The following is a 20,525-nucleotide window of genomic DNA, read 5'->3' on the forward strand; positions in this document are numbered from 1 at the left end:
TATATCCTGTTTCTCCCATGTACTGAGAATAGTCCCCTGGCACCTACCCTTTTTCAAAGTTTTCAAACTTTGAAATTTAAAATAAAGTAATAATAGGTCTTGTAAGTGATGGTCTTGTATGCTTTAGTGGCTCACAAACAGGTGACAGTAATAATTTCAGCTGCATAGTTTAGAACTCCTACAGGGGCTTTAAAAGTAGGTCTTTGTGCTTCTGCTGAAAAAATTGAATAGAAATGTTTGATTAAAAGCAGGAGCCAATCCATTTTTTTCACATTTTAAATATGTCTGATGAGTTTAAATTTGGTCTTTCTTGCTTTAATTTTAAAAAAAGTCTTGTTGTTGCAGATCAGGAACAACATTCTTGCCTGTTTCCGCCCAGAGTATAAACGGACAACTTTCATGCTCATGGCTGTTTGGTTCTCTATGTCTTTCAGGTAAAGTAAAACTCTTACTCAACCTCTGGGTACTGAGGAATAACGTGAACATTTGAGGCTAATTTTATCTCTCCTTACCTTGAAAACTTTGCAGTTATTACGGTCTGACGGTGTGGTTCCCAGACATGATCAAGTACATCCAGAGACAGGAGTATGAATCACGCACAAGGACCTTCATTGATGAGAAAATGGAGCATGTCACCTTTAATTTCACCCTGGAAAACCAAATCCATCGCCAAGGACACTTCTTCAACGACAAGTATGAGCTCTGTTTGAAGAATATAAAAGTTCTACATAGGAGATGATGTGTTTTTTATATTAAATGATTTGTATTTTTATTAAAACTGCCAAGCTAAACCTGAAAACTTGCTACCTATTTCCAGGTTCCTGAACCTGAAGCTGAAGTCCATGGTGTTTGAAGACTCTGTGTTTGAGGAGTGCTACTTTGAGGACATCACCTCCACACACACCTTCTTCAGAAACTGCACCTTTATTGCAAGTTTGTTCTACAACACAGGTAAACATGAACACAGCACTGCATGTGTGCTCAGAATGAGCAGTGAAGCAACATAAAAATGTTAAATGTCTCTTCTCCAGAAGAGTTAACTGAATGGTGACTAAACCATAGCATTTGCAGTATTTTTTCTCATTATGACACTGTTTGTTGAGTCAAAATCCTCCAGGGAACATTTGAAGTGTTTCACATCACCCATCAGCTGGTGAGACACCAAAGAGAGAAGAAAGAAGCAGTGTACCGTTTTTTCCTCCTTCTGCCAGTTTTCCTGTTAACGGTTACTATGGTTAAACAAAGAAGAGACTGATAACTGTAGGTGATGAAACTTCAGGACACACACTGATCCGTTCAGATTATTTTTTGATGGGGTCCAAACCCATCTTCCTTTAGCGCCCAACGCTGAAGACCCTGCCAAAGATGAATAAAGTGACATGTTTGAGGTTGCCGCTCTTAAAAAAGATTTATATTTTTACAGGTAGTACTGCAGTGTTTGGTTTGGATCCATAAGCTTAGACAGAGTTTGTTTGCAATCATGTGATCTCCAATGTCTTTTCATGGTCAGGAAGTGGGGACAGCTGTTAGGAATGAATGGGAGTGGAGGAAAGTTGGCACTTTAAATCTCTAAAAGGACCTAAATACTGCGCTTATTAGAAAATTTCTATATACATTGAATATGATCCCTGCATTTTACAAAAAAGTGATTTTTACTACAGTTTAACAGATTTACCTGGTGTGGAGGCAATCAATATCGCAAAATACTCACTCCTGCAGACCTCTTTGCGTTGTCTGGCTCAATGAACGGAGTCTTGGAGAGTCTTATTCTGAGCTAAGAAGCTAGCTGTGCCATTTGAACATTTAAGAAATTTCTCATTTTGTCACAAACATGCTTGTAATTGGTGACATACGATTAACTGAATAAACCTTGTAGGGTAAGTGAGTGATTATGTACAGTTCTCTAACGAGTTTGTTCTACAAAACGGCTCTTTAATGTGAGCCATGGTGGCTAACTCACGTCTGAGTGCCAGTTCACTTCAGTCCATCCTTTTTCATCATTCAACCCACATTTTAAAAGCCAAATTGGCACCAAATGAAGAGCTGTTTAGGAGCCAAACAACCATCTCAACTGGGCTGAGCCAAATAATCTTAATCTCTTAAAAGAGATGGATTTCCTGTCACATCAAGTGAGACTGGCACCTCATTAGCTGAAGAAACATGGACAAGGTTGGGGTTTAATGACTTTAACCATGGCAAACTGTACTGAAACAAACCAGATGCTTTGTCCAGGCTCATCCAGGCTTTAATGCCTGCTGCCATTTCATTGTGAGGTTTTTTTTTGCCTGAATATTTCACTACTTTCAGGGCACAGAAATAGCCTAAGAATAAAGAATGCTCTTGTTTTTGCACTTTGAATGTTTTTCAGAGCTGTAAACAGCTCAAAACATGGCCTTTTAGGAAGCATTTCTCTATGCAGAAATCACTACTTGCCCCCCAAAGAAGTGTGAATATCACAGCCTGATACAGCACTGTGAATCAGCCTGTTAAAGGAGACATATTATGCAAAGCTCACTTTTTCAGGCTTTTCTAGCAAAAATATGTGCCCCTGGTCTGTCCACAATCCCCTCAAATACCAGAGAAATCAATTCCTTCCACCCTCTCTCTCTCCACCTTTCAGAAAATGGGTGCTGAAACAAGCTTTTCTCAGATCTTCCCCTCATAACCTCATATGGGGAGTAAGCACCGCCCCCAGGTTTGGTTGCCCCTCCCTGCTTGGAAGAAAGTTCCACTCTCCTATCCTGATCCTCCTCTCAGCTGCCAGCTGACATGCTGGATAGCTCAGTGGGTTAGCCTGCTGACTATGGGCAGTGAGATTGATGGTTCAAATCCCAGTCAGGTCTTAACTTTGGATAAAAGTGTCTGTAACATGGTAAGATCAGGAGTGCAACATCCATTTCCCGAAAGCGGTGTAGTCAGACAGTTATTTACCATTTAAAGCCACAGACTCAGAAACAGCTTGTTCTGAGAAAGGCTGGAACAGAGGGCTTTTTAGACATGCAAAAATCCTATTCTAGAGTGTTTTTTTCAGCAACAAACTTCACAGGCATGTTTTGGGGACCTCTGAAACCAATTTAAACTTGTCTTTAAAGGGTAAAATATGTCCCCTTTAAGATGAAATCCTGTTTCTGACAGCCTCACCACTGTCAGGCTTATTTTTTTTTAGCCTTATTTAGTTTTCAACCATCCTCAGTTCTGTTTTTTAGCTGCATGCTGCTTAACTTTGTGCGCTACTACCTCTGTCTGTCTGCTATTAGACTTGCCCACAGTAGGGATTATTGGATGAAAACAAATGCAGCTGAACATCGAAACAACACTTCTGGGTAAAATGGGTAAAAACAGTTAAGCTGTAAGCCATGAGACTGGGGCAAAAGCACTTTAAATGGTCTTTGTGGTGCTGAGCAGAGCTGATGCTGAGGCTGGTGATAATTGTTTATCTCAAAAAATGATTCATGGCTTTTAAAGTGTTAGAGAAAAACAGCAAATCATCATACTTCTGCACAGCTGCTTAAAAAAACAAAGCATGAGTCATTAGATATAGAGAATGAGTTTCAATCCATTTTTTTCAGTCTAAAGTGAAAATAGAGGGAAGATTAAACACATTTGTTGAGCCATACTGCAACCACAGAAACGATCTGTTGCCAGTATCCCTGGGTTACCATGCTGCAGAGGGGTTACCCTGGCAACGTAAACAAGGTCCAGACGAGGCTGTCTGACTAGAGGGAAAGCAGAGCTCCATCATTAAGAAAAAAAAAAAAAGAAACAGATGAAGGGATGACACGACCTGACCCAAGACTAGCTCATGTGGCAGCATTCATGTCATTTTTAGTATCAGAAAAATCACAAAAAGGAGGAAAAAGTATGTATGTGTTGGAGTTTAAGTCCATGGCTTTGGTTTCAGCATGTCTCTGACTGCCAACACAAGGCTTTAATCTAAACTTCTTACTGTATTTTCCTCATCCTTTATTTAAGCCCCACATTCCTCCATCTACATGTCATCTTTTGCATTTCAAATTTAATGATCATTCAGCTCTTTCAAAGCCTGACTCCCTCTCATGAAGCTGTTATTAGTTATTGGTATGGATGTGTTTCAGCAGTGTCATCAGAAAGCTGAGCAAGCTGTTTGAGCGGCTGCAGAAAGTTAGAACAGAAAAAATAACAGCAGGGTTGTACCTCAGTGAAAGCTGGTGTTGAGAGACTGATAAACCACTGCTGACCTTTTTCTATATTTTTCCTGTTATTCATTTTCAAAAGCTCTTGTAGACAAATGTACTTTAAATGATAAATGGACTTGAGCTTGGATAGTGCTTTTCTAGTCCTCTGTTCACTCAAAGTCCTGTTTATACTGCAGGTCACACTCACCCATTCACATTGCATTGCACTTTTGTACATGTGTCCACACTATGCTTCAACAATATGTCTTCAATGACAACCTGATGTCAAAAGTCCCTTGCCTGCCTCTTATGAAAACAACAGCTCATACATCATTTCTGTGGGTTTCTTGACCTGGCTTACTGTCCCTGAATGCTGAGTGCAGTGAGGCTGCTGGCAATAAAAATGAATGAAAGAGAATTACCCACAGACGAAGAGGTTAGCAGTGCTTTTTTAACAGCTTTTCTCCCTCATGTTGTCATAAACAGTGGTTAAAGATAACAAAAATTAAGGACATTTGTTTTTTGCAGATTTTTTTTTTTTTGTTGTAACCATATCTCTTGGCAGTAAATCTTGTACCGCTGGAAAGCCTGTTTTTTTCCTGTTAAATGGTGCCACATTTGTAAGGAACATGCATTTGAGGGATGAGCTGCAGAGCTGAGTATGTGGGTTGCACCCATAAAAAAAATTGCCAAATCTTTTCTGCCAATGCCAAGCGGCTTATTCTGCCATTGACTCTTGTTCGGTAGATTGGATGATTGAAGTCTAAAAAAAATAAGACATGTTGGTATTTTAACAATTTATTCATGTAACAAACAGGAGCCTCAGTAGCATGTGAGAGAACCATACACAGCTACAACCTGGCACCTCCTCCTTATGCTGGTCCCCAGCCTGGTCCCCACTGCTGTGGGATGGTATCCCATTCTTCAACCAGCATTTCTCACAAGTCAGCTAATGTGGATGTTTTTCTGGCACGAACAGCACGCCCAAGCTGATCGCTCAAGTGTTCAGTGGGGTTGAGGTCAGGACTGCTGGCAGGCCATTCCATCCTCACCACTCCCAAATTCTGGAGGTAGTCTCTGATAAACCCCACTCTTGTGGGGCGAGTGTTGTCATATGGAGGATAGAGTTTGGTCCCAGACTATGGAGATATGGGATTGCAACTGGCAGAATCTCATCTCAATATTTCTCTGCATTGAGATTCTTTCAATGATGACAAGCCTTGATTTTCCAGGGAGGGAGATGCCGCCCCACACTATCACACTGCCTCCACCAAAAGATGTTACTCTATCAGTGCAACAGTCAGCATAGTATTCTCCACGTCTTTTCCACTCTTTGACCCTACAATCATATACTGCCATAGGCAGGATCCGGTATCATTGCTGAACGTAACATCCCTTCACACATTCAGGTTCCAATGCATGTGCTGGCACAAGCCTAAACGGACCTGACAAAGAAGGGCAATCAAGGCAGGCCTCCTAGCAGCCCTATGAGACTGCAGATTGACTGCATGTAGTTAGTGGAAGACAGCCTACATTCCTTCCAGATACTGCCGCAACTTGGTCTTGTAGAACACCATCTTGAAGTTGCCCTACTGCACTGTAGCAGGGCCCATGTTCACCAGGGGATGCCAGAAGCTCAAAAGAAGAGTTAATAGCAACAGCAAAATACATCTGTTTGGAAATGGAAGAAAAGATTTGGCAAATTCATGGGTGCAACCCACATACTCAGCTCTGCTGCTCATCCCTCAAATGCATGTTCCTCACAAATGTGGCACCATTCAAAAGGGAAATAAAAAGGCTTTCCAGCAGTATATATTTTATTGCCAAGAAGCATTGCTACAATAAAGAAATAATCTACAAAACACAAGTTTCCTTATGTTTTGTGCCAAATTTATTTAGCAAATACATCTTGTGGGTTATTCAACTCAATTCCGGACAACAAGCTAGGTGGGAGTCATGATAAGCTCGTTCTAAAAGCTGGATCTTTTAGTGAGTGATAGGAGCCAGCTTTTGTTTGATAGGTGGTGTCCCTTTCCCATTTTGTTAGGTTTTAAAGGCAGGAAAAGGCTAAATTGTACCAATGGAGAGTTGTTCGGTTGATCTTTGAACTGAGATGAGCCAGTAGATCTTGCTCTCTAAAGAGAGCTTCAATTTTCATCACTCTGAGTGAGGCTGGACAGAGATAAATAAAGCCATGCTTTTTCTTTACTAGTGGGTAATGCCAAATAATTGGGAGGTTTTAATGTGTGCCAGTAAATGTTGTGTCTACACAACCATTCCAGTTGAGATAGAGACATCCGAGACCACCTCCACATGAAGTTTGAGCTATCGGATACCAAATTCGGTTCAATATACATTAAGGTACACCCACACAAAGCATCAAGGATTACCACTTGGTATCTGAATGCCATACCATTTAAATCCCATTTTGGTGTTTGCCTAAAACAAATTTTGACGAACAGCTGCTTTGTAAATGTCCTGTTTCATTGAACGAGGAGCTCAAAGCTCATTTCATGTTTTGGGAAAACTAATGATTTACGAAGAAAAGTTGGTTTGGCAGAAATCATGCCAGATACAAAGATGCTCATCATGCTAGAAAAGCTGTACTCTTTTTTAATATAGTATTCCTGCTGAGTCATTTTAAGTAATATGATTGATTATCTGTTTTAAAGTCTATATCACATTACTGCCTTATCTCACATTCACTTTAAGGTTCTTGTGAAGAGTTTCTAGCTGGTTAGAAACAGACTGAAAGGAGTTCTGACATCTCAGTATGACCCACAAATGCAAAACAGACCATCAGACACAAGAATGATTTCTTCTATAAAGTTATTTCAGCATTTATTAGTGCTTCTTGTCACTTGACCCAGACGCTGATGAGATGACTTAGAGGTGGCAATGAAGGGATGCATGAAAGAGCTGGACCTGAACACTGATTAGATTTAGTGGAGGTGGCTGGGGTAGAGGAGTGTTGCAGTGGTTGCACTGAAACAACAGACCAGCTGTGGAGGAGAGAAGAACAGATTTATGTGGCAGAAAGCGATTTACTCAGAATGTAAGAGAGTAGACACTGATACCAGCAAGATACTAGAGCAGGAAACAGAGAGGGAAAAGGGAGACTCGCGAGTGATTATTTATAAATGAAAGAATGGAAATGAAACAGTCGTCCTGCTTGAACAAGCTTTGTTTGAATAGCCTTTCAAAATAAGAGTTTACAAAGTACTACAAACAAAAGACAAGGAGAAAAGGCACCTAATCAATATCACCAGAACCCCAACAGTACAAGAACCCAACCAATGTATTCAACCCAAACAACACAAGAATCTGGATATCAAAAGACAGCATAAGAACTAAGATATCATTTGACATAGGAACCTATAACATTACAGGAACCCAGCTACTTACGTAAGTCTAGACCAAAGGATCAAAGATGTATAAAGATGTGAGCAATTAAAAGTGAAAAACTGACAAAAACACCCCAAAAAGGGAGGAGGAGGGTAGAAGCAGTTGAACAGGATAAGAGCAATAATACGAGAAACAATAAAATACATTATTATGAAAAAAAACAATTGAAAAAAAAATCACTAGAAACATGTAAACAGTGAATTAAGCCAATGCAATATCAGAAGCATAAGAAAGGAAAACAATAAAAAGGATAAAAGCATTAAATAGAGAAGGTGATAACATAAAAACAGCCAAAATAGCAGTTTTTTCTCTTAATAAGTGGAAGAAAATTATGGTTCATCCGCTTATTAATTTATCCAGTTCATTTACCCAATGCTTGTATGGGGCCATGGTCACCTTGGGACATTGAAATGTAGATCTGTGTGTCATCTGTATAGTTAGGGTCATTTATTTTGTGTTTTTTATGATCCGAGAGAGTGGAAGCATGTCCTGTATTAAGGATGCAGTCTAGTACCGTCAGAAAGAAGATAAAAGCAGTGAGAAGGTAAAAAAGGGAATCAGAAGGAAATATGATGACATAAAGCAAATCTGTAAATGTAAGTTTTAAGAAGTAATCAAGGAGATGTCTTTTGTCCTTATTTCCTTAGGCAGGTTGTTCCAGGTTGCACTAAAAAGTGATGTGATTTGATTGGCCCGGGGCTGAACTGCAGCCATACTGTATTTCTAAATACTAAACCTTTGTGAAATAAAAAAGTTAACATAGGATCAACAATAACAGAAAACTTGAAGTAAAATTTTTCTCCCTCTTGTCAGTCAAGTATTCATGTCAAATATTTCAGTATTTCAACAAAGCAGTGAAACCCTTTCCTCTCTTTCTTTTCTTTCAGATTTATTTAAATACAGGTTTGTCAACTGTAAACTCATCAACAGCACCTTCCTTCACAACAAGGAGGGCTGCATACTCGACTTCAGTGATGACTTCAACAATGCCTACATGATTTACTTTGTCAGCTTCCTCGGCACATTGGCTGTGTTGCCTGGCAACATCGTTTCAGCTCTATTAATGGACAAAATTGGGCGCCTAAGGATGCTGGGTAGGAAAATGTAAAGATCTTATTCGGTGCCATTAAGGTCACAGAAGGGTTAAATGTAATGTTGTCCTTTTTGTGTCCAAACAGCGGGATCCAGTGTCATATCTTGTGTGAGCTGTTTCTTCCTGATGTTTGGAAACAGTGAGTCAGGGATGATTGCCCTCTTGTGTCTGTTTGGAGGAATCAGCATCGCCTCGTGGAACGCCCTGGATGTGATCACAGTGGAGCTCTACCCGTCAGATAAAAGGTAACAGACTCCACGCTGTTTAACTGTATTTTATTATGGGTCTCTTTTTTTTGTCCTTGCTGTAAATACATGTATTTTGAAGTTTGATATGTCTTTCTTTCTTTACCCAGACTCAACTGGTCAGATGTTTTATAAGCACTTTTTTGTGTACACTTTTAATGAAGAGCAGAGAAAGAGCTTTACTAACACAGAAAATCAGTGAAATTATTCTTTTTTGCCCCCAATTCATTAAAAGGTTAAACATGAGCAGATGGGATGAGAAAATTGAAATATGATGAAACACAGGAGGTAGGATTAAAATGTTAAAATAAAAAGAGGGTGACAGTTGGGATCAATTGTTGAGTGGACACCCACAAAGGTTACAGACCCAAACATACTGGTTTATCCTGATCCTGGTGCTGTTTGGTGAATGTCTTCTCTTGCTCTCTTCCCCCATATTTTCCATTTCTTTGAAGCTGTCCTGACTAACAAAGGCAAAAAGACTTAAAAAACATGACAAAAAAAAAGATAGAAAAATGAGGCTAATAAAACACTAGAATATTTTCCAGAGGAATAGACAGTGAGAGAGGAAAATAAGTAGGAAACTAAAAGATGATCCAGTAAAATAAAAGTAAAAAAAACAGGAAACAAAGCTTGAAACACTTAGAATAAATAATTAAAATGAGCTAGATTAAGATGATAAAGGGCTCAGGGATAATATGATAATAATATAGTATAACACCACTTAAATGAACAATTAGAAAAACACTTCCCCTGTATAACATAAAATTCAGTTAAGAGCTGGAATATAAACATATTTCTTCATTTTGCTTTTAAAATACAGAGAACTGGAGATTCTACCTGTAGGTTTATAACTGCATGTTTTCTGTTGATTGGGGATAATTAGCGGTTCATTCATGCTCACATATTATATACCCTCACATTTATTATCCTATTAATTGTTTTAGACATAAACTTACGCACAAGCATACCAAATGTATCAACACAGACATTGATTTGTGTTGTAAAGATGAAAAGTGTCCGCTTTTTTACTCACTTGCCTTTTCCCGAGACAGATCTCCTGAATTCATTTTAGTACAGAAGTGCAGCTTTCCTCTTTCACTGCCCTTTAAAATTAAAAATATTTTTCATTCAACAAAAGCATTCCTTTTGAGATCACCATTTAAAATTATAATCGATAATTCTCATACAACATTGCACACATTTGAGGACACTTAAAGAGAAAATGACTATAATAAGAACTGAAGAAGAAAAAGAGGAGGATGATGTGACCAAAGCTAACGGATACTAGAAAATAACAAAAAGACAAAACATGGTTTTCCCATTCATTTACCTCATGCCCAGAGGAAAAGATCAGAATCAGCTTTACTGGCCAAGTAGTTAACTGGTTTGTTTTAAATGCACAGGAATTAAACATTAAATACAAAACATTACAAATCAAATTTTGAATTAAACATGCACATACTCTAATTAAACATTTTACTAATATCAACAAGTCTGTGTGCATTAATAATATAGCTGTGAGGAGTGCAAAGGTGCTGCACAAAAATGATCAGGCAGGATAAAATATGTCGCAGTGGCATAGAAGGAAAAATGCAGCCCTGCTTCAAGAATGATTTTTTTATCCTTTCTATTAAAAAAACGGGTAAAATAAAGTAGGACTCTACTGATCATCATTGTTTGTACTCTGAATGCCTTCATTTTGATCGTGTTTCTCCTCTTGTCTTCAGGACCACAGCGTTTGGTTTCCTGAATGCTCTCTGCAAGCTGGCTGCCGTCCTGGGCATCAGCATCTTCCAGTCATTTGTGGGCATCACCAAAGCCGTACCCATCTTATTCGCTGCCGGCGCGCTCGCTGCAGGTAGTTTCCTCGCAACAAAGTTGCCTGAAACACGAGGCCAAGTCCTGCAGTAAAACCCCACGACCATCAGTGGGCAGCAGAGCACAGCTGGTGTGTGTTGTTTAACAACTCAAGCCCGAACATCCCTGAGAGCTTCAGCGCTGCCCGTCACACACCAACAGAACAGACTGCCACCCCCATTGTTAGCCCAGAATCCTTTGAAATATTGACTGCTTGTTCAAAGTCTTCACAGAGCCACATTGATGAGATTGAGGGATTTTTTTAAGTGTGTTAAAACAGGCTGATGCAGTGCAAATTGTGGTGTGAAGAAAGGATAGCATGCTATTTTTTGGAGTTTTTTTTATGGTCCAACAGTTTCAAACATAATTAAGAGAAAAGAGATGTCAACTGAAGCGGCAGAAAAAAAGCCATTTAAGGGGGAAAAGGAAAAGATTAGGTCTTCATTTTTTGATTCAGTTTTAATATAACTGCAGTATGTTTTATCTAGTCTGTCCTTGGCCTTGTTGACTGACTTTCAGTGCTTTTTAACTCAAGTGTGGTGTTTACAGTTCTCATTACATCTCCAGACAGACTGATATGTGTTTTTTTTTCTTTTGAAATCTATCAACTGAATTAATGAGGGGAACTATATTTTCTCTTAAACACCCCTGACTCTTGACCACTGCCTGCTACTGAAGTCAGACGTAAAGATAGCTCATATTTTCTACCAAATAGGATGTAAACATTCCAGTGAGGCTTGATTTATTCAGAATGAATGTTTTTTTTTCACATCCCTGCGTAAATCCAGTCTCCTCCTCTTCGACTTAAAACCTCAAACACTTGCACACAGACAGGTGAAGATGCGTTTCACAGGATTCTCTGTTGTAAATGGGACCAGTCCGATCCAGCTCCTCAGTGTTCAGTGTGAGTTTTATTCCCTCCCTGTTGTCCAATCAAATAGCTGCAGTGAACACAGGAACATCTGTGGGATGGATTTCGGTCGAGTGCAAAACATGAGATCAGAAACTGTAGGTGTAAAACTTGCCTGAAGTAGACGTGGTGTGTGTGTGGGACTGCATGCGTCTATCAGTGTTATGTGAGATTCTATCAGTGTTATGTGAGATTTTAAGAGAAAGTGTGTGGTTTATTCATTTCAGTGTGGTCATGTGAAGCATATTTGACTAATCCAACAAGGGAATGTACAGAGCAGCAGTCACACGTTTTTTTTTTTTTGTTTTTTTTTGAGAAATTATACCAAGTACATGGAGTAGCTCAGGTGTGATGAACTGTTTCGACCACGTTTACAGCGGATGTTATGTTTAAAGCACCACTCAACCAAAAAGTGGACATGCAGGATGGTTTTTCTTATCTAAGAGCTTAATTTATCAGCCTTAAGGTATAATATGTGACTTTCAGTAAATGCTGCTCCTCAGCACCAGTCTCCCTGTCCCAAAACAAACCACCTTTTCCTCACTAGTAAGCGTTCCTTTTGCTCCGTCCAACATCATGCATCCTTGCCCAGTTGGTCCATTTCTGAAGTAGAGCCCAGCTTAGCTCTGCCCAGCTTTAGGCAGCTGAAGAAAATAACAGAGAAAAGCAGGTTTCTTTGCCAGTACGAGCTTTATTTGCTGTTAATTTTCTCCTTTTTATTATCAGTATAGAGAGATTAGGTGGTAAAATATGATAAATAGGGACAAAAATTATGGTAATGGACAGAAAAGTGGTGATAAAAGGTTAAGAAGCGGCAAAAATTTGGGGGGAGGGGTGTAGTGAAATTGGACTTTAGAAGTAGCATACCTGCATTGAGAGTGGCAAAAAATGGGTTTGAAAAGTGGTACAAGAAATAATTTAAACATCAGACCCCATAATAGTTTCCCACACTTTTCAGCTCCAAAATGAAGCAATTGTTAGCCAGCAGAGCTAGCACCAATTCTACTGATCTAACACACATGCATTGATATAATTGATAAATCACAACTGGGGAGGGCCCGTTCTCTGGGTTTGTCAGGGACCTGGCCAGGTCTGTAGACAGGTTCTGGAGTGGTCATTTCAGACTGACCATGTCAAAATTGTCCTGATAAAGTGCAGCTGTTTGTAGGACTAATCTCCTCTTAGACACGCAGCTCATTGTGGTTCATATTTCTTTGAAATATTTTAGACCAAACAACGCCTTTCCCTTGATTTGGATTGTCTACTTGTTCTACCTGAATTCTCTTTCTCTTGCAACAAAACTGCATCAACAAACCAAATAACAGAGTGAGTGAGACTGCCTTTCTTACCACACAGGGTGGCAGGGCTGGTGGTTTGAGAGGGACACATTTGAGCCTTTGAATACCAGCATAAAATGGGCAGAGAGAAGCGTTGTCCTGTCAGTGTGAACGCAGAGCTGAGATCAACAAATGCAGAGGAAGTCTGAGTTCACTCTTTAGTTAAATTCAACATCTGCTATATTAACATTTAAAAAGTTGCATATTATACCTTTAACATGAAAACAAGCCACAGGTAAAAGTGTAATCCTAACCTAAGAAACAGAGCTCTGACAAAAACTGTTAAATTAACGCTCAGTTATCTGATTTTTTTATAGCTTTTCACTTCATCTCTCTGACTTTAAAAAAACATTTTAAGATTATTAGAGCACTTTTGTTGTTTTTGTCTCCTTGTATTTAAGATCGAATCTCTCAAACTACGTACTTTCCTTTTTTTGATTTTAGTTCACCCTTTACAAGTCATGATGTGACATCATCATAATCATAAGCACAAATGTAATGGGACCAAAAAGAGACATAATTGTAAAAACGAATCAGGCAGTGCAGCACAAAGAGATAAGATCGATTGCATATCATCCTGGTCTGGTTTGATTTCAAAGCCTCCGGCTCCTTTCATTCTTTTTTTGCACTGTTTGAGTAATTTTATCCCTTGATATGTTCATGCATGATTCTGCTGAATTTATCTGTAACTCACTGCCAATTCCAAACACAAAAAATGATCCTAAGACTTATCTCCTTATTTTCCACCACCCCTCTAAAAGGAGAGATAACCATTATCATTACTGAAACGTATCATTATTTGAGTATCACTTCTCCAAAGGTGTGCATCATTATGTGTGCTGACAATCAGTGAGTGACAACATGGCTGCTGCTGCTGCCAGGTCGAGTAAGTTGATTGACCTCAAGCCGTCCTCTGGATGTGTGATTACATGTGTGTGTGTGTGTGTGCGCTCTGAATGTTAGAGGCTTTGCTGTTGTGTGTTTGTGTGAACTAGAGTAGATGATAATGTAACTCAGACTCCACCAAGATAGTGGGGATTATACAAAACTAAGATTCTGTCTGTCCTGTTAGGCCATGTGTGTATGCTCATGAATGTGTTTGTATGAGTGTTACTTAAAAATAATTATTCAATATTTAGATATATTGTTTTATTGATTCAGTTTTCCAAAGCGACTGAAGATGATACAGGCTATTCACATGTCTGTGCCTTAAGTATGAAGGTAAAGCAAGATGATTAGCTTATATCAGCATGAGAACGAGTAACAAGGTGGTGACCTTTGTTGAAAATTAGGCAACTGTGTGCCCATGTTAAAGGCCTGGTTTAAAAACAAACCGGGCTGAGTATTCATGTCTGTATTATAACAAACTTCACAGGTGTGGACATTTGTTATTCCACCTATATTTATTTATATGAAGAGTTATGTAGAATTAGGCCCATCTGACTGACAGGTGCAGGTTGCAGTTATTTACTTGAAGGCCTAAGGCCTACCACAGCTTCACCTCTTTCACTTTTGCTGGATTAATCATAAATGACACCATGCTTTAGCCTAGCTGATTATTTTAAACATCTGTTCAGTGAAAAAAATCAGTAGTAACATCCCTTGTAACTTAATGATGCTCTGACATGATCTCATAGCTGACAGTTACCGTTATGTAACCAGAGCTATCCGTCACTTTGTTTACAACTAAGACCTAAATGAATGTAGCATATCCCATAATGCTAATCTCCTGATGGCAACTTCATATTTAGGGTACAGACATACTAAGTAACTAATTTCCTACAATTACTTTGATGCTGTCAAATGACATAAAGTGATCACGGCTTTCGCTTGCTGCTGGCGTATCAAGTCTTATGGGCAGATTATGAACACGTGTCCTGTATTCAGGCACATGTGTCAGTATGGATGTTAATGTATGTGTGGATGACTATCAGGTTACTCTCTAAATTGTCTGTTACATATTTTTCTACTTTTTTTTCTGTTCAGATGTTTTCATCTCTGTGATGAACACAGCTTAGTTGGGGACCACGGATATATATTTACACTTTGAGAAGATAAAAACAAACCTATTACAATATATGCAGTGCAGAATTTAATGTTTTTATGTTCTTCATATAAGACTTGGGTGCTCTTTTGCTGATACAGCTTGGTCTTTCCAGCGATCCCCATGAATGAAAGCCAGTCTCAGAGGTTTTTCTCTGTTTAGAAATGCAGTAAAGGACCACATCTCAAATTCACAATGACTTAACCCTCTAATCCTTCTGTATTCAACCGATCGTGACGCATGTTTGTATCGTATTGTCTAACTTCTTGGACGTCCTGTATGCCAGCCGTTTTTGTCAAAAGCAAGAACTAGTGTTTTCATTGTTGTATGATGACATAGATTTGTTGCTTGCAGTGATTGTTCTTAATCAAAGTGGGGTTAAAATTGGTGAAACTTGAGTATGTGTTCTGAAGGTAAGTTTGTGGTGACTGTACCCCTTGTTTACCTTTGACCCAGGTTACCTTTTTATATATATGTATAAACCTGAATATTTGAAGAGGACCTTTACAATTGTGCAATTCATCTTGTCACAGAGGTACAAGATTTGGCCGGAAAAGGCAATATACCAAGGTGAAAGAAGCCAAAAAGGTGTATAAATTATGTACAAAAAGTACAATTTGACATAAACTTGTTTGTCCATGTGAGTCTGTTTCAAAAAGGGAAGTGTGAGCAATAAAGTGGACACATCCCCTCATTCTGAGAAAAGTGAAAATCAGAGTTAAACCCAAAATGACTTTGGTTTAGTAACTCATCAAAAGAGCAGCCTTCGTCAAACTGATGCTCCTATCCAAAATGTAAAAGTTTACTATTAAATGTCACTACGTAAAGAAGTTTATTCTCTCTATATATATGTATAAACTACAGTAAGGGTCACTGATTTAAGTTTATATATGGGATGTGGTCCAAGCGATCACCAGCCTGAAGAAGGATCAGTCCTGAAGGGCCAAGATAACTACATCATCTGCAAAGAACTTTATGAATCCGTCATTGTACTTTGGACTCAAAGACTTTGTTTGCTTTTCTTCAGTTTGACTCTGACCTGTTTATTAAATGATAAAAGTTCTACTCTAAATGTGAGTTCAATTCAAAAATCAATGTGCCGTGTGTAGAAACTGTAGATGTTTGTACGTGCAAGTTTGGAAATTGTGGAACAAAAGAACAAGGAAAACAATTCCAAAAAACAGTTCAATATGACACAAAATCTATTGTGTGTTGTCTTTGTGTTTTGTAAATGACTGAATATCTTGGTAAATTCAGTATTTATTACTTCTGGATATTGAGACTATTTAAGTGATGCTGAAAAGGTGCTGTATTTATTTTATGTGAGAGTTGTTCATTATGATGGGAATCGCACTTTTGTGCTATTTATCCTATGAAGAAAATGAAAATCATTATGGAAATAAAACTTGAAGAAAGAAAACCAATGTCATGGTTTGCATTACAGCATAAGATAGTTTTGAGTTTTCTTCAAATTCTATGGGGTTTAAGCTGTTTAAATACAGTACTGGGCAGAACTTTTGGGCATGTTTTGGCCAAAAACTCAGGCTGCAGTAAGGCGTAGATGTGGAGAATAAGCTGCCTGAGGGAAGGAAGATTGGCACGAGCCAGGTCATGCTCTGGATGTCCTTGCATTCACCAGGGGCATGAGAATAAAATCTTTTGAAAAATAAAGTCTACACCTGTAGGGTGGAATACACGGTGGGTGAGGCAGGTAAGCATGGCCCAGGCCAAAACTTAATAGTTTATAGAGTATTCCTTTTGGTAAGAAAAAAACCCTGTAGAGCCATTTTCTAAGGGTTTTTATCAATGAAATAATAAAATGGATGTTGATTTTTGGCAACAATTTGTGATTTTTTTTTTTTTGTGTGGATCTTGGGGGCTCCAAGGAAAAATGGTTGGGAACCCCTGGCCTAGGGTACTGTTGTGGTGGGTAATAAGGTTGCTGTGAACCCCTGGTTGTGCTGAGGATATTTCAGGGGCTTGAAAAATGCTGAATGTCTCCAGAGGTATCACCAGGAGTGAAAAGGTCTGGAATGAGGAAAAGCTGTTGAACTTGACCTTGTGTGTGTGTCCACCCTCCCTCAGCCCCAGGTTGTCGAACCTGGGCCCCCTAGATGAATCCTGCATGCCCTACATACCTAAGACTTGTGCACATGACTGTATGTGAACCTAAACAAGTGCTATTTTATATGTTTTACTGCTATGCCTGTAATGTAATTTTACACAGATCTGTCATATCAAAACCAACTTCCTAGTATTGTGTAGATGCATCTCTTGCCAGATCAGAAGACATGCTATGCTAGATTTCTGAAGGTGCTCTGTGGTATCTGGCACCAGAATGTCAGCCAAGAGCCTTTAAGTCATGTTAGCTGTGACATAAGACCATTTTGATGAGATAGCCCATGATCTGCCCATTTGTGGTAATTCCTTGACACAACACTTTTTGAAGGCACTCTTGTTGAGAAAAGGCTGGTATAATGAACTGAAATATAGGAGATCTAAAGGCCAAGTAAATACTTTAATTTTTTGTTGCAGTCCTCCAGACAGCCGTCTTCCATTGCTCAGTGGTCTATCTGAAGCTGCACATTGTTGGCACTTAAATTGAGGGCAAATGTTTAACAATGACACACTGACTGGTATGCAACTGTACAGCTCTATATAAAACAAACTGAGGTGTGTGCTGAGACATTTCTATCAGAACCAGTATGACTTTCAGCAAATTTAGCCTTAGCTCTTCTGCTAGATCTGACCACACAAGCTGACCTTTGCGCAAAGGTGCTAGAGGCAGACAGGCACGTGAGGAGAGAGCCAATGGTGTTGATCTCTGGGATGGATTAAATGATAAAGATCACAGGACATTTTTAGCACATTTTCAATGTACAAAGCTACAGTGGACTGGTGTGTAATTCTGTCAGAGTGCAATTAATCAGACAGTTTTTCTTAAAACAAATTAAGGATCAAATTGTTTATTTCTTTTTGCCCAATCACATGATGGGGTAACAAGCATAAAGGGCGATGCCACACTGATTTCTTCTGTTGCGAGCCATCTTGATGTAGCCTCCATCTCCGTAGTTAACACCCCAACTACAAATGAGAATCATTGTTAAAACTTCAGACTTAAATGTTGAAAATGTTTATGCTGTGTAGTTAATGTAATCTTCACCTGTTTTTGACCAGCCAGTAATCACGTCCCCACTCAGTGCCGTAGCCCACAACCAGCACGCCATGGTTCACATTATGGGTGCATGTGTGGTCTCTGTATACACCTGAGGAGCCATATGAGCAGTAATTAAAAGCAATGCATAGAAACTCACTACAGCTGCATCTTTTCGATTTCTTAAATGTACAACGCCTCAGTTACTTACCATGACGGTAGAAGCTAAACTTCGGCCTTGAGGCGTCAATGGCTACAGAGATCGGACCAACATCAGCAAGGGCTGCCTTCAACGCATATTCATCTCCCTCTGGTAAGAAAGCATAGGCCGAGCAGTTTGCAGCACGATGCTTTGGGTCATACTTGCATTCACCACGCTGAAAAGAAAATGTCCAGGGTAGTTAGTGATGTAAAAAGTTGAGTTAGAATATCACTACAGATATACACATTTGTTTCTAAAGCTCACCCTAGCAACATAGGGGTAAGATGCATCAGAATCTATGCCTGGGTTAGTGATGACGTATTGGAAAGCGTTTGACATAAATCCACCGTAACAGCCATGGTTGCCATATTTTAAGGAGCAATCCACCAAATTCTGAGGGCTGAGAGACATCAGCATGCCTGTGGTCTTCTTGAGTTGCCCTTCAAGAGCTCCAACTGCACTGAAGGCCCAACAAGAGCCACACATACCCTTAAAAGATAGAAAAGTCACACATTCTAGTAGGCAGAACTTTCAGACAGTATGAGTTCAATTGTTACAGCCATGTTAGGGATTCTTTATGCACCCCACCTGCATTTTGACTTCTGTCACCAGGCCTTTTTCCCTCCAGTCCAGAGTTGGAGGTAGAGAGTTGTTGACCTTGATACTGCTGGAGGATTCTCTCTCCAGGTCTGAAGGCACAACTGTGCCCATTAGGGTGCTGATAATTTCATCATTGGTCTAAAAATGAAGCACACTGCTGTTAAATTCTCTCAGGCATGTGCCAGTTTTTCTTGTAAGGACACTTAATTCAGTCAGACATCTGAATCCAGACACTGGCAGAAACACAAGGCTTTTCTTAAGCTATTAAAGATTTAAAAAGGCAAACAACCCACTCACCAGGTCTCCTAGGTGGTTCATCGCCAGCTCATAGGTGTGTAAGCCCAGAGAGGCCTCGAGGTTATGGACATTAATCATTTCCAAGTTTTCTTCCCATATGTGCCTGCGACCAAGCTCCTCAAGCTGAGGGGAAAAAAAACCCATCACAGTGGAAGTTCAACTTTCAGCGTATCCAGACAGACTCTGAAAATGATTTATATTAAGGTTGTCACAATACCAGAATTTTAAAACTTTGATACAGTAAGAAAAAGGTACATTTTTCATTGCATGGCAAGAACAGCAGAAGTCATGAGCACCCAATATTGTATACTTTTTGCTTCCAATGATCAAATATTGCAAGCAAACTCCTGCACACTGACTGAACTGCAACAATACACTGGCAATAATTGGCAGTGAAACTTCGCAAACATTGTGCAATTTAGACAGTGGGAAGACCTGTGCTTGCTGTTGGTGGCAGATTCCTTCCTTTTCTTTTTTAAAGTTTCAACCTTTCCCATACTGACTTAAATAGATAATTTAAAGTTGAAAACTTGACTTTTGATCTCAAAATTAAAATCAACCATACATAACCTACTCCTTATTGCTTGTAGTTTAATTCAGGACCAAATTCTTCCACTAACTTAACTAAGATGGAGGACTTTACCTCTTGGGAATACACTTTATTATGCAGTTTCTTCCATAGCTGCCAGTGTCGATCCAGCTCTGAGTTAGACGAGGCTGCTGCATATCCACACAGCGCTGTCAGAAGCACGCTCCAAAACATTTCTGTGCCAAAGCAAAAACGTAAAACTTGTTAAGTCAGCAGAAACATTTTTTGGGGTCTCATGTAAAACTAATAGGGGCCAGCTGCAACAGCCCTCATTAAAACTCCAACAGCTGATTTGGACGAACACGGAGGGAGGAAAATTTTGACTAAAACCAATACATTAACGTGCTCTCATTAATTTAAGGTGATAAAAACTGATAGAAAATTTCCATTTCGCAGCAAGCTCCTCTCTCTATAAATATTTAGATCTTTGTTTTTAAATCACAAAAACACCTTTAACAAGTCCAGTACTACAAAGCAAGCTTCAGCAAATGTTAACAGCGCAGCTGAAACATGACCCACCTGAGCTAGTGAGGAGGAGAGAGTTCATTCAAAGCCTGTGAAGTCGCCTTATAATCAATATGCACACTGACTGCACACCTGCAAACCATAAAAGTCAATGACTGCCCCCCCGCCAC

At 39.3% G+C, this 20,525-nt stretch overlaps 2 protein-coding genes across 2 annotated transcripts in view; one reads left to right on the forward strand and one right to left on the reverse strand.

The window, feature by feature from the left end:
• The window catches only part of LOC121523183 (synaptic vesicle glycoprotein 2A-like), a 36,444-nt gene extending 19,870 nt beyond the window's left edge, over nt 1–16,574 (forward strand). Inside the window, exons 8-13 of the mRNA XM_041807960.1 lie at nt 346–434; nt 529–693; nt 818–951; nt 8,447–8,653; nt 8,738–8,897; nt 10,628–16,574. Of these exons, the coding sequence (XP_041663894.1) occupies nt 346–434; nt 529–693; nt 818–951; nt 8,447–8,653; nt 8,738–8,897; nt 10,628–10,811 (939 nt within the window). The 3' untranslated portion in view covers nt 10,812–16,574. The remainder of the gene's footprint in view (nt 1–345; nt 435–528; nt 694–817; nt 952–8,446; nt 8,654–8,737; nt 8,898–10,627) is intronic.
• Nucleotides 16,575–17,998: 1,424 nt separating this feature from the next.
• Nucleotides 17,999–20,525, reverse strand: LOC121523314 (cathepsin S-like). Its single transcript, XM_041808141.1, has 8 exons — nt 20,410–20,525; nt 19,945–20,066; nt 19,302–19,424; nt 18,993–19,142; nt 18,669–18,893; nt 18,414–18,579; nt 18,212–18,314; nt 17,999–18,132 (listed from the first exon to the last, which is right to left on the reverse strand). Exons 1-8 carry the CDS (start codon nt 20,435–20,437, stop codon nt 18,033–18,035), a joined length of 1,017 nt encoding a protein of 338 aa, XP_041664075.1. The 5' UTR covers nt 20,438–20,525; the 3' UTR covers nt 17,999–18,032.

Source organism: Cheilinus undulatus, linkage group 16 (genome assembly GCF_018320785.1).
Source record: "Cheilinus undulatus linkage group 16, ASM1832078v1, whole genome shotgun sequence".
Classification (NCBI taxonomy): domain Eukaryota; kingdom Metazoa; phylum Chordata; class Actinopteri; order Labriformes; family Labridae; genus Cheilinus; species Cheilinus undulatus.